We start from the raw sequence: 13040 nt of genomic DNA, 5'->3' as shown, positions 1-13040 counted from the left end.
GTGAAACGAGAGGTGTTCTGATGGTTCAGTTGGTACAAAGGAAACTGTTGTACACGAGAGGCCGTGCCCAAGGCCTCCAACTTTTGCGGCTCAGGTGTCGGCCGGCGGCTGTTTTATTTCTGGGGTTGCGTCTTCACGTTGTTGGAGAGCCATGCCTGCGACAATCGATCGTTAGATGGCAAAGCAATAATGAGGGGGCGTGTAACTTACCAGGCCCTCGAAGATACCAGTTCCCTCCGTTGCGACACTTGGAGCAACGTACCACAGCTTATCCTTCAACTTGGTGAGCTGTAGCGCTTGAGTAACTTCCTCGGGACTCATGTCTGCAAGAAAAATCCTGGTCAGTCGCGACGTCGATATCTATAACCTAAAGGTGGAAACTTACGGCCTTGAACATCCTGCTTATTGGCAAAGACCAGCAAGAGAGCATCCTTCATTTCGCGATCGTTGATAATCTTGTGAAGCTCGGAGCGAGCCTCCTCCAAACGAGCAGTGTCGCTGGAGTCCACAACGAAGATCAAACCTTGTGTACCTGAAGATTTCACCCAATGTCAGCCACTTGCCCCACGATTCGTTGAAAATACGCGATAAGGGGAAAAGTACCAGAATAGTAGTGTCTCCAGAGGGGTCTGATCTTGTCCTGTCCACCAACATCCCAGACATTGAACTTCACATTCTTATAGGTGACGCTTTCAACGTTGAAACCGACGGTAGGGATAGTGGTGACGTCCTGATTGGTGAGCTTCAATTTGTAGAGGATTGCTAACGCAACATGTTAGTTTTTACATTGCCATAGTCGATGGGTGGACGGAGATCGAGGATCAAACTTACTGGTCTTTCCAGCAGCATCCAAACCCAGCATCAAAATCCGCATCTCCTTCGTACCAAAAATCTTCCCCATAATCTTGGAAACCTGACCACCCATTGTGACTAGCGGAGGCGTCTCCTGAAGACCGCCGACTGTTGATAGGATTAATGAGCGACTGAGCCTGCGGTGATTCAACGAGCGCTAGAGAGCGTCTCCGATGCAATGCAATTGCAGTAGGAATTCGGAATTCTAGATGGTGGACCGATCGGTCGAGTAGGGGGGCCGTGGGAGGAAGAGGACAGCGAAAACTAAACGTAAGGTCAATTACCCCGTGCTAGCGGTCCGCGTCAACAGGGCGACGTCTCCATAATGGACCATGCGTTCGCAGACGCAAGGTAAACAAGACATATGGAACTCACCTTATGTAAAGAAGGGGCGATAGCGACGCACGTTGAAGCAGAGAACAGAGAGTGACGGTCCAACAGGGTCGAAAGTCAAATTGGACAACGATTGATTCAGCAGCAGCAATAAGAATTTCAGGGTTCACGATCCACACGAGGAGCGCCTCTCTCTCTCGCTCTCTCGCTCGTCTGCTCGAGCGCTCCGTAAAAGGGGCTGCCCATGACTAAGCGCCCCGCGCCAAGGATTCGGTGGTTTCAGCATTTGCAGCGTTATCCTCAGGCACACACAACCACCTGCCCGTAGCAGACTAGAAGACTAGCAGTCCAGATGGTACTCCACTCGGACCCAGTCATTCCCGATCAAGAGGGTCGGAAATACTGGCACTGTAGTTCTAGATGGCCTAACAATCGAATTATCATTGTCAGTAGAAGCAAGTAGCCCTCCTTGGCGACGGACTTTCTTTATCATTAGCGTGGCCTGTGCCATGAATCTAGCCTTGATCTTACAACCAAGCATAAGTACGTTCTGCAGACTTAGCGCGCTGGCTATCCTGTGTAGTACCTATCGGAAGTCCCCGCTCCCGACGATCAACACCAGGCATATCAAGTGGTGATGGTTATGCCTCGTGGTACCTTGATTTGACTTGAGAGAAGGGAACCTACAAGCCACCAAGCATCTCCCGATCCACCTACAGTCCTTCATGGCCAATTACTCTTCATCGATACTGGTCAGAAAGGCGGATTCTCACTGCCGCCGGAGTAAATCGTATGCTGTTTGCAATACGTCATGGCAGGGTGGTAGCACACTCCATGGACTAGTGAAGTCATCCCACCACCACCCATGGTCTTACAAACCCCGGACCGGCGACCGACCCTGACGTCCCTTCATCGAGATTTATAGAAACAACCGTTCCTTTTCAAATTCCGAGCAGCAGTCTGATCAGCATTATCGAATCTCCTGGACATTGTACTCTATCCATAGTTCTCGAATAACCCTGCCAACATGACCACTGACGGTATACAACCGTTTCAGCGCCGCTCTTCCTTCCATCAACTGCAGCTCTCGCACCAATTCGACAAGAACTCCTGGGAGGCACCTCCATCGAAGGTAAACTTCTCTTCCTCCTGAATATCGCATGTCATCTCTAACCGATGCCGTTCCATTAGACTATCTATGCTGGTCTCTCAGTGCTGTTCGATGACGATGGAGTCACTGTAGCCCTCGCAATTCGCGATACTACCTATCTTCTCGACTTCCACCAGAAGGACATTGTTCCACAGGGTGGCCGGACCGTCTGTGCTGAAATCACCGACTATGTGTTGAACCAGTTGCGGGAGTATAGTGATGAACGCCTGGAGAAGTTTATCGGGCTGGCAATGCCAACTTCAGTGGTTCGGAGATGCTCCACGCTATGCTCACGTCTTTGGTCGGAGCTGGATGTGATCCCTTTGGTCCTTCCCGAGGAGAGTAATATTGGGGTTGATCACTACGTTGATCACCCCGTCCGGAAGTCCACTGGCTGGGAGCTCAAAAGCATCGATGAACAGGCAGAGTCCATGGGACGCAAGTGTGTCAGGTATGTCTTGTACGATTTCAAGCGGTGTGCATACGCTTACAGCACTTAAGGTTGTTTGGCCCTGAAAATATTCCTTTGTTGCAAGTCGGCTTTTTGGGATTAGTTGAAGTTGATACTGCCTTCCATGTGCGCCTTACAAACCTGGAGGACTTCCAGAAGACTGTCACACAGAGGACGTGGGATGCAGTCAATTACTATGCCGACGACCTCAAGAACAGAGGCACAAAGATTGCTTTCTTCAGTGCCACTCCTCAGGGCGGAGGAGTAGCCCTCATGAGACACGCCCTTGCAAGATTTTCCTACTCGTTGGGAACTGACATCAAGTGGTAAGTCTTCTATCCACATAGCATTAGGTATCGAGTATCTGACTGATCTTTCAAACTAGGTATGTTCCCAAGCCGCGGCCTGGAGTTTTTCGCATAACCAAAAACAACCATAATATTTTGCAAGGAGTTGCCGCCCCAGATGAGCGCTTGAGCAATGAGGACTGGGATAAGGTGATTGATTGGATCAATGAGAATGCGAAGCGATACTGGCTCTCCCCTGGCGGTCCCCTGCGGCCTCCTGAGGAGGGAGGCGCCGACGTTATTATCATTGACGATCCGCAAATGCCCGCATTGATCCCCATTGCAAAAAAGCTAGCACCTAACCGACCGGTCATTTTCCGAAACCATATTCAAATCCGCAGTGATCTGATAGATCAACCTGGCTCCCCACAGGCAGACACCTGGTCGTGGATCTGGAAACAGGTGCAGCAGGCAGATTTGTTTATCAGTCACCCAGTGAGCATATTTGTGCCGAAAGATGTTCCAAACGAGATGGTGGGCTATATGCCTGCTTCAACTGATTGGTCAGTCTCAAAAGATACGTGCATGATAAAACTAGCTGACATTCCGAATTAGGTTGGATGGTCTGAATAAGAACATGCGTGAAGAAGATGTCGCCTATTACGGCCGTGTCTTCAACTCTGTTTGCAGAAACTCAGGGATGATGACTATAAACTACCCACATGGTAAGGACAACTCTAAAGTCATACATGCCGACTTGTGTTATTACAAGGATGCTAACCAATTGACAGACGAGTACATTGTGCAGATCGCCCGATTTGACCCTTCCAAGGGTATCTTCGACGTTGTAGATTCGTATGAGAAGTTCTATAGACGGTTCACCTCGTCCCTACCCGACAGATCACCGCCCAAACTGCTTATTTGTGGACACGGCTCCGTTGATGATCCAGACGGCACCGTGATCTACGATTCCGTGCTAGCTCACATCGAGAAGGACCTCCCAGATCTATCCGACAAGATTTGCGTTGTCCGACTAGGGCCCTCAGATCAGGTGCTTAATGCACTCATGTCAAAGGCCAAGGTCGCTCTGCAGCTGTCCACTCGCGAAGGGTTCGAAGTCAAGGTATCCGAGGCAATCCACAAGGGTACCCCGGTGATTGCAACCAAGGCTGGCGGAATCCCACTGCAAGTAGCAGATAAGAAGAATGGTTTCCTCGTGGAAGTCGGCGACACGGATGCGGTTGCACAACACCTGTTCGATTTGTGCACTGACGACGATCTTTATGAGCGGACTAAGAAGTTTGCACTTGAACATGTCTGCGACGAGGTCAGCACAGTTGGAAACGCCCTGAACTGGCTGTACCTGTCATCCAAGCTCTCCAAGAAGGAAGAAGTCAAGCCACACAAGCAGTGGATCAACGACATGGCGCGCAGCGAAGCTGGCCTAGAATACACCACCAAAGAGAGCCGGCTTAGACGGATCTCACTGTAAACCTCGCCAACCACCAATGAGCCACGGAGTAAGATCGTCATGCTTCACCATGACCTATGTATCTAGAATGTTTTCGATATATGTTGCGCACACAGAATACATAAATGAAAGAAATAAACTAGACCAGGGGGTATAGTACTAAACAGCCACACACATGTAAAGAGAACAATCATAACCATCATCAACAATTATCCAAAATCCAGCAATCACCTCCCAACCAACCTATACCTCTCCCTCGCCAATCCTCCCTCGGCCCCCTCAACCCCATACCCCTCCCCAACCTCACCCACAATCCTCGCCGGCGCGCCTCCAACCACACACCAACTCGGCACCACCATTCCCCCCGGCACCACCGCCCCATCCAACACATACACGAAATCCTTCAAGATCGCCATACTCCCCACCACCGCATCCTTCCCAATATGCACATGATTCCCCACCGTCGCGGCCTCCACTACCGCCCGCTCGCCCACAAACACATGATCCCCGATCTTGAGCGGATAGAACGAGTACACGCCGCGGTGTAGTCGCGAAGGTGGGCGTAGGATCGCTTGTCGCGAGATGTAGCTGTATCGTCCTACTGTGATGGCCACGGAGGGACTGTTTGGTGCGCCGCCGGCGGCGGCTTGTTGCGGGTCGGAGGCGGAGGACGATGAGGATGAGGAGCGGTAGAGGTCGCCTCGGATGACGGCGTCCGCTTGGATTACTGTCTTGCCGCCGAGAATGATGTGTTGGGTTCCGTGGATTAGAGATCGGCGGGAGATTTTGTTGCCTGTGTCCTGGGGTTGGGTTAGTATGGGGGGTTTGTTTGTTGTTATTTGGGGGGGAGGGGATGGGATGTGATGGGGCGTACTGTTTCGATGTATTCGCCCTTGGGCGCTTTGGGGGGCATTTTTGTGTGCTAGGTCGATTTAGGAACTCGTAAATTGAGAGGAATTGAGTTGATGTTGAGAAGAGATGATGCGATTATCGCATTGCTTGGAGATGGTCTGGGATGCGGTGAGTGGAAATCGTCGGCAGTTGGGTGGTGGGCGGTGACTTTGATCTTGACCCACTGTACCTTTTTTTCCTATGTAGGTCAATGATATTTTTGTAGAAGTGCTATGCCAAAATTACATGGGGTATTGGGATGCATAATCTTGAATTTGTTGATCTTAATCTTATTATGTCACATAAAATGAAACATTTTTGAAATGAAGTAATTTGTTTATTTAGATCATGGTCCACAGTGTTCCTGATATGGAAATTCATTAAACCCACGACATGGCCGCCCATAATTACTGAATTGCGACAAAACGTAAGAAGATCATAAAAATGGATATATCGTGGCGTGCTAGCTGCTTATGGTAAATCCTCTGATATGGAGACTGGAGCGAATGGTCAGAAAGGGTTAATATTACGAGGCGCATTGTTGCATCTCAAGTGGGGAAGCGATGGTACTGGGTTCAGTAAATCTAATGTGTGAACAGTATATCGAGAATTATCAATCCCACTGGGACTCAGATCGAGATCATACAACATCCAGTCACAGCATAGTGACTCCATATAGCATATCTATACAATAACCCGTCTCATTTACTCCAACCATATCCCAAGCCCATATACCCCCGACACACTATTATCGCCACCAGAAACATACATACCACCTTCCACACAAACCCATCACAATTCTCAGTCCCTTAACCCCCCTCAAACCTCCGGCCAAAACATCCCCTCCAACCAAACAACCTGCCTCCACCACCGCTCGCACCTCCCCAGCAATTCCTCCCTCTCACTATCCGCAACACCCAAAGAAACCTCATCCACCAACTCCGCAATCTCATCCACAAAGCGTCCAAACTCCTCACTCGTCCAGTTAGGAATAAACTGCACTCTCAGCGCACCACCATCCGCATCATCTCTTCCTTCCCCACCCTTACTATTATTCTCCATAACCTCCCTGGCATACCCCCAAGCCTTATAATAACACACCTCCGTAGCCCACAACACCACCAACCCCTCCAACAACGTCACGCCGCTCGAGCCCGAGGAAAGGAACAAATCTGTGTATGCGTGCGTCGCTTCGCTAGGACCGAAGGTTGTCGCGCCCGGTGGGGGCACCTGCAGATCGAGGTTGTATTCGGCGGCGACGGTCTCGAAGAAGGTGAGTTCGCGCTGGATGTTGAGGAGGGCGGAGGTGAGGAGGGTGAGGATGCGGGATTCGAGGGGGGCAGGGCTGTTGGCGGTGGTGGTATAAGGAAGACGGATTTTTGAGAGGAGGAGGCCGATGAAGCGGACGTAGGACTGCGCGTAGAGACGGTCTTGCGAGAGCCAGGCTGAGAGGGTGGCTTTGGGGAGGGTGGAGGTGCCGGCGGAGTGGAGGAAGGGGTGGGTGGTTGAGGTGTGGAGGGCGGAGGGGTTGAGGTTAAGGAGGTGGGTTGTTAGAGAGGTCATTTTAGTTGCGATTGTGAGGCGGTGGGTAGTGGAAGTGAAAATTGTAGGAGAATTGTTGTTTGTTTTATGGAGGGGGTTGAGGAAAGATGGTGGTGATGTTGATGTGGGTGGGGTAAGTATGGGGCTTGTGGAGGGGGTGGATCGGCGATAGTGATTAGATTAGGCCTAGGGTTGGTTCTGCAGGAAGTGTCAGGAACAGCATGTGACATTTGGCACAGAAGCTTAAGCGTCTTACATCTCGTTCTGCGGGAGTTCCAAGTATGTTTGCTATGTCCATACAATTTCTGAAAGCGCTATACTGTCCCTGATGATCTCTAGGGATTGCTAAGGATGGTTAGAAAGTACGAGCTACTATCATTCACCATATCATATTCGGCATCTCCGATGAACTCACTGAAACTAGGAGACACAAATTTGCATTATTTAGATGTAGATGCTTTAGTTTACAATATTCGTAGCTGGACGTTCGCCGTATTCTCCCCATAACCCCATTGAACGGCAGTGAGAGCATACGGATGTATCGTGAAGGTTGATATCCGGTAAAATTCAAATTAAAAAGGAACTTCTGAAGAGGATGATAGGCTAACAATGCATGTATGAGCCCTACGCTGAGTCTTCCTCACTCGCTCCCATAAAGCTGGCGACGAGAACCTCCATAGTGTACCGCGCATCATTCCCGGCATTGTGCAAGTACCAGCCCTTAATGTCCAGTTTCGCCAGCACGCCTCCCAGCGACCGTACCGACTCTTCCTTCCGCAGCTTGCGAAACATCTGCGCTGTGTCGATCTGGTCACGAAACCCTCCCACATCCACCCCAACTTGCTTGAGATACTTGACATCTGCTGAAAGATTGTGGCCGACCAATACGAGGCGACGGTCCAGTGCATCGCCCAAGCGCAGGCTTGATCGCACTACGTCCACCAAGTCTCGTTGCAGCACCCATTCGCTCTCTCCGAACTGAAACATGCCAGGACAGCCCGACACGAACTCATGGTTCACGATATGGCCGTATTCTCTCACTCGTAGATGCCGGGACTGGATACGGCTCCGCCACTGATCGCCGTTCACGCCCGGCGGAACCCCCACCAGACTCCGCATGTCCAACACTGACACTCCGACCTCAGTCACCTGGCTATGGCAGCGCTCATTCGACTCTACGTCGATACTGATAAACACGGGCTCTCTCCAGAAAGGATACGGTACTGCCTTGGTGGCATCTAGCGGCTGCACTGTGGGCACTGTGCCCGGGGTATCCCAGTCACCCATGTCTGCTGTCCCTTCAATGTCATCCATCGAACGCAAACCAAAGTAGCACTGCATCCGTCGAACCATCTGCTGCATATCAAGCTCTTTCATCGCACGCATCAACAGTTTCTGCTTGGAAGATTTCTTTTTGTTCCTGGTGGCCTCGATAGCGGCTTCCACCATGGTCTCGAAAGCAGCGTATTCCTCGTCCATGTCTCCAGAAGAACTGTTGTGCTCCGATGATGGTGAAGGAATTTGCAACTCGAGCTGGTCCTTGGTCTCACGTGTGGTACTGCGGCCGAGGTAGACAGGCTGAGGATACCCATCTTTGAAAGACAAGACAAGCCCGGCGGACATATCTGCTGGCAACGACAATTCACACTTCAGAGCACGATTTATCTCTTCCAAGAAGGAACTGACTCCATCGGTGGGAGTAAGGAGTACAGGCTTAGATCCGAGAGAAGCTGGTGCGTGGACAAAATAACTGGCACTTATCAGATTTACTTGTGCAAAGCTGTGAATAGAGCAACTTACACATCCCACGAGCGGTTCCAGAATTTACCTGCGTCGAAGAAGCGGCTGGAAACCTCTTGGCTCAAGGATCCTTTTATATGTCTGTAGGGATATTTGGCAATAGCCAAAAGGGGGCTGAACTGGCCGTTGAGAGGAAATACGTGTTCATATTGGGAGTCACCTGCCGGGGCTGGAGCAGGGAGCTTGGGTGGAGAAGGGAGTTCAGGAGACGCAATCTGAGTGGGTTGAGTTGTGTTCTGGGTAGTTATAGCTGAAGGCTTGTTTCCCAGGTTCTCGGTATGCTCTGTCTGAGGGCCACCAGTGTCATCAACGGGCCGAGATTCGGTTGCCTGACGGCGGCCAGTGTCCATCTTCAAGAGGTCTTCATCCCGCGCAAAAAGCAGCCTAAGGCGTTCTTCGGGACCCATTAAGGTTAATCTGAGATACTATAATCGAGTATTACTTTGGATTGTTAGTAGGTTGTTGGTGAGGGAAGTGAGTAGCAAGCGAGGAAGAAAGAGGGAAGAGGTATTTAAGAACAGTGCGTTGGCAAACGCGTGCAAACGGTAGTCTCCGCCATGAAGCATGCAGCCCAGATTGGCAAGCATGAAGAATTCATCTATGATTCCGCTTCACCACATCAATAATAAAATTGAATTGGCAATTCCCGTGAATGAACCTCTCCAGTGTCCTATATAGAGCATTCATTCGACATAGTAGTTGGCGTCTAATGCGAAACTAAATGAAGGTCGTTTACCGAGATCAGCTTCCTGGCCGTTTCAGCGTTCGGAGATGGGACAGTCAATGAGACCATCCCAATGGTGTTTGTAGTATCGAAATCGTCTAGTGAATGACAAATATTTTAGATTGGCACAGTATTGTTTCGGAGCGTTAGCCTCATTGCTTTGTTCGGATCCAATTGCAGGCCCACGCGCCCTTCACTCAGAAGCTGCACAACCAGGTTATCAAGGCCTATTTATGGGCCACTCATAGCTGTGACAATTACTTAGTTATTGTGTTGATAAAGATACTCTTGACTGATTCACTGCTCTACTTCTTAGTCTATTAAACCAGAGCTGCTAAAGCGGCCGATAATAGCAGTACATGACGTTGTTGTCTGAGAACACATACAAGTTTCGCGCCCATAGTCGAGCAGGATAGAATTCTTTATAATAATTAGTTAAGTTATCATATAAATAATAGATTAATCAAGGGAGAGTCTAGAGTGTCGAGTACTGTTCGGGTGGCTTGGAAGCTCCTGGAACACGAAAGACCGCTGAGCGACTTGATTCTTCCGGGCAAACACCGACTTGAGACCATGTTCAAAGTTCAGTATGCAATATACCGTGCATACAATGATAAGGCAGGAAAGGACAAATGCTACACTGGCAAAGAGCAGCATCATGTCCTTCCCTGGTGTGTTGCCACGCAAAGTATTTCCACATAGAACGATGATCCGACTCAGTAAATAGGCCGCAATGCCTAGACGGCAGACCTGCTCGAGTTAGTTATTTGGACATCATAATTTGAGGTTCCATGACTAACTGCAATAATGATGGTAGAAATTCTGTGTTCACGTCGGACAAAATATGTGCCCACAGTCATCACCAGCAATGCGGCTGGAATGAGTGCTAATGTCAAGGAGTACTCGGGCTCCTCAAAGTGGACGTCAACGAGGTCATACTGAATGATAAAGCCCACCAGGAAGAAGAAGTCGAACTTGATTAGAACAAGATATGCCTGCCGGAGTTAATCACAAGTCCCCAATGACCCAAGTTCTGGAGGACTTCAAGTACCTCATATCCTCGATATTGTTTACGACTCTTAGGGCTCCCCTGAACATACTGGTATATAGCCCAGGAAAATTCTCTATGGACCCAATACGCGATCGGCCACATAAAGAGCGTCGCAATACTGACGGTGATGGGAACCAGAAGCTCAGCAGGCTGGATTTCTTTCCACAGGTCTCTTGATAAGTCCACCAATGGTCGGCCGAGATAGTCGCGGTTCTCTCCAATAGTCAAGGTGGTATGATGAATAGACATGTACTGCATCACAGAATAGGCGAGGACACAGCCATTGCTAATGCAAAGGGCTAGAAGCAATATAATATTCTTATGATGTACCATGTCAAGGCCAAGAAATATCTCATAAACGACAGCAAACATGATGAGTGCAATGTTGATGGGGACCTGGTATGATATGGCGACCTGAGTGGCATTGGGATTCGTCCATGATTGCCACTGAATGAGGTTATATCTGGGATGTAGTAAGTAGTTGCGGACGATGTGGTTATAGCATTGTTTGAACTCACATGTTCAACACGAGAACAAGCAGTCCTTGCACGAACAGTGTTCCGCAGAACCATTTTTCGTTTTGCGAAGTTGGCCAGTACATGGCACCACCCTGGGATTATTCGCAGCACCCCTGTGCCGGCTTAGGTATGTACCCCTATATACTCTAAATAATGCTGTATTGGAAGGTTGATGTCGACAGTTTACAGCTTCTTAAGAAGATGCGGCGATCGAACATTTAGCAACCAGGGCTGTTGCGCTAGGGTGGCTTCAATCCACAAACTATTGTCGAAATTTGCAATAGATAGTCAATCCGTTCACCTACAATTGGTGGACCCTTGTTCCATCTCCCGAGGTTCAGGTAGCCATTCCAGGTGTCTTACTTTTTGCCCAATCAAGATTCTAGAGGTACCCACAAAGTAGAGCAGTCCGTTAAGGCTGGATACACATAAGTCGGTACATTGGGCCGACTAGTAGCCGAAGAAACGGCGACTGTAAACTCTCTCCCCATCGAGTTCCACATTTGACCCCCCGTTACTTGTGTTTGCATGATCAGCCTGTATGTTCACGCTCGCGCCCATATGATTCCGAAATCCTTCGCGTAGATAGGTCTATATGTTACAATGTCTTCGGCCTTCTGACCATGAAAACTAGTATAATAAGCTGCGCCATAAAGCATAGATATTCGGTACCGAGTAGGGGATCTAGGGTCTTTTTGACTTTGGTATGTGGGGCCTGGTGTTGCCTAGGCTGAGACCGCCCATCCAATTGGCGAGATGGATTGAAGTCAATCACGAATCCACCGTTAAGGGTGCTTTATTTCGCCGCGGGTCCAGCCGCCCGGCATCACCACTGGCAAGGATGGCTGCGCATATTAGATGTGGCCGAAGCTTGATTTTCGAATTGAAGACCTCTAGCAAGGAAAGCCCGTGTAAGGGAAATAGAATATGCGCACACGGTGTATCTGTTCAATGGTGACACCACTTTCTGTCCAACCATCTCAACAAATTTCCGCTGTACTTTTGTTAGTTGATATGACACAGAAGCTGTATACCGAACCCCCTCCCTAGGTCGACCCACCATCTGGAGAGAAACTCCAGTGAGGTTGAAGCATTCTCAATCTGATATACTCGTATTCAACGAAATAGGTGAACCAGAAGGTCGCTCAAACTTTTGAAATTATATCTTCAATTCGAAGACTGTAATGCCCACATTAATATGTGAATGTATACCTCGGGTGGTATGTAACTCGCGCTTTTACCGACTAACGTTATACCACTCTCTTAAAACTGTAACTCAACGTAGCTTGCTCTAAGCCCCATATTCGTAGGATCAAGTAGGATTAAGCGGGGTGACTATCTATAATGTCCTATATTCATTGCACCTCTGTGCATGATACCTGTATGCGACATAAGATTGGTAGTAAATTTTGTCAACAACTGAGTATACTCTGCTGATACTATACAAATGAAGGATATGCCCTGCTAATTACCTGGTGAATATTGCTGACTGAAGTAAGCTAAGTCAGAAATAAATCCTTGATACATTAACTAATAGTAACTGGTGCAGACATGGAACCAAGTCTTAAACTGCGCAGCAAGGAGGAGAGCATAGTGCGCGGTCATAGTTTGTGGTTCATAGCAGACATAACAATCTATTATCATTCCACTAGTGTGAACATTTGTTGAAAGTTGCCGGGCAATGCCATCAGTGTACTCCATATATCGTACTGGAGAGATTGTGGTTTTTCCGGGCATGAGACGGCAATATAACCTTGCTTGTGCCTGTGCCTGACCTGTCAACCTCGGATCAATTATGTTCCGGAACGCGACCCGCGGTGGTTCCAGCCGGAGGGAAACGAAGGCCCGGAACTGGCCAACATCTTCCAAGTGATCTCAGTTGCTCCTCCACTTCTGTCCCCGTCATTGGCATACTTCGATTGCTTCTCATTCTCCCTTACCTCCGTCACTTTGTCCTCTCATTGAACTTT

The 13040-nt window shown here is 49.1% G+C and overlaps 5 protein-coding genes across 5 annotated transcripts; 1 reads left to right on the top strand and 4 right to left on the bottom strand.

Moving 5' to 3' along the window:
- Nucleotides 1-113: 113 nt before the first annotated feature.
- An02g07780 (uncharacterized protein) lies at nucleotides 114-925 on the bottom strand (the record flags this gene model as incomplete). The annotated part of the gene is made up of 5 exons (XM_001399874.3): nucleotides 114-155; nucleotides 211-323; nucleotides 386-532; nucleotides 604-762; nucleotides 832-925. 5 exons carry the CDS (start codon nucleotides 923-925, stop codon nucleotides 114-116), a joined length of 555 nt encoding a protein of 184 aa, XP_001399911.1.
- Nucleotides 926-2212: 1287 nt separating this feature from the next.
- Nucleotides 2213-4565, top strand: An02g07770 (uncharacterized protein; the record flags this gene model as incomplete). The annotated part of the gene is made up of 6 exons (XM_001399873.3): nucleotides 2213-2317; nucleotides 2377-2786; nucleotides 2837-3112; nucleotides 3172-3636; nucleotides 3689-3798; nucleotides 3865-4565. The coding sequence occupies 6 exons, from the start codon at nucleotides 2213-2215 to the stop codon at nucleotides 4563-4565; spliced, it is 2067 nt and encodes a 688-aa protein (XP_001399910.1).
- A 1396-nt stretch (nucleotides 4566-5961) lies between these two features.
- On the bottom strand, nucleotides 5962-6998 carry An02g07760 (uncharacterized protein; the record flags this gene model as incomplete). Its single annotated transcript, XM_059746424.1, has 3 exons — nucleotides 5962-6019; nucleotides 6316-6436; nucleotides 6479-6998. The coding sequence occupies 3 exons, from the start codon at nucleotides 6996-6998 to the stop codon at nucleotides 5962-5964; spliced, it is 699 nt and encodes a 232-aa protein (XP_059600022.1).
- Nucleotides 6999-7601: 603 nt separating this feature from the next.
- On the bottom strand, nucleotides 7602-8426 carry An02g07750 (uncharacterized protein; the record flags this gene model as incomplete). The annotated part of the gene is made up of 1 exon (XM_001399871.3): nucleotides 7602-8426. The coding sequence occupies one exon, from the start codon at nucleotides 8424-8426 to the stop codon at nucleotides 7602-7604; it is 825 nt and encodes a 274-aa protein (XP_001399908.3).
- A 1534-nt stretch (nucleotides 8427-9960) lies between these two features.
- Nucleotides 9961-11153, bottom strand: An02g07740 (uncharacterized protein; the record flags this gene model as incomplete). Its single annotated transcript, XM_001399870.1, has 4 exons — nucleotides 9961-10251; nucleotides 10302-10496; nucleotides 10553-11015; nucleotides 11071-11153. The coding sequence occupies 4 exons, from the start codon at nucleotides 11151-11153 to the stop codon at nucleotides 9961-9963; spliced, it is 1032 nt and encodes a 343-aa protein (XP_001399907.1).
- Between the last annotated feature and the right edge of the window lie 1887 nt (nucleotides 11154-13040).

The sequence above is a fragment of the Aspergillus niger genome, assembly GCF_000002855.4.
Source record: "Aspergillus niger supercontig An02".
NCBI classification, from domain to species: domain Eukaryota; kingdom Fungi; phylum Ascomycota; class Eurotiomycetes; order Eurotiales; family Aspergillaceae; genus Aspergillus; species Aspergillus niger.
The sequence above is the reverse complement of the archived record's forward strand: the minus strand, read 5'-3'. Positions and strand labels throughout refer to the sequence as shown.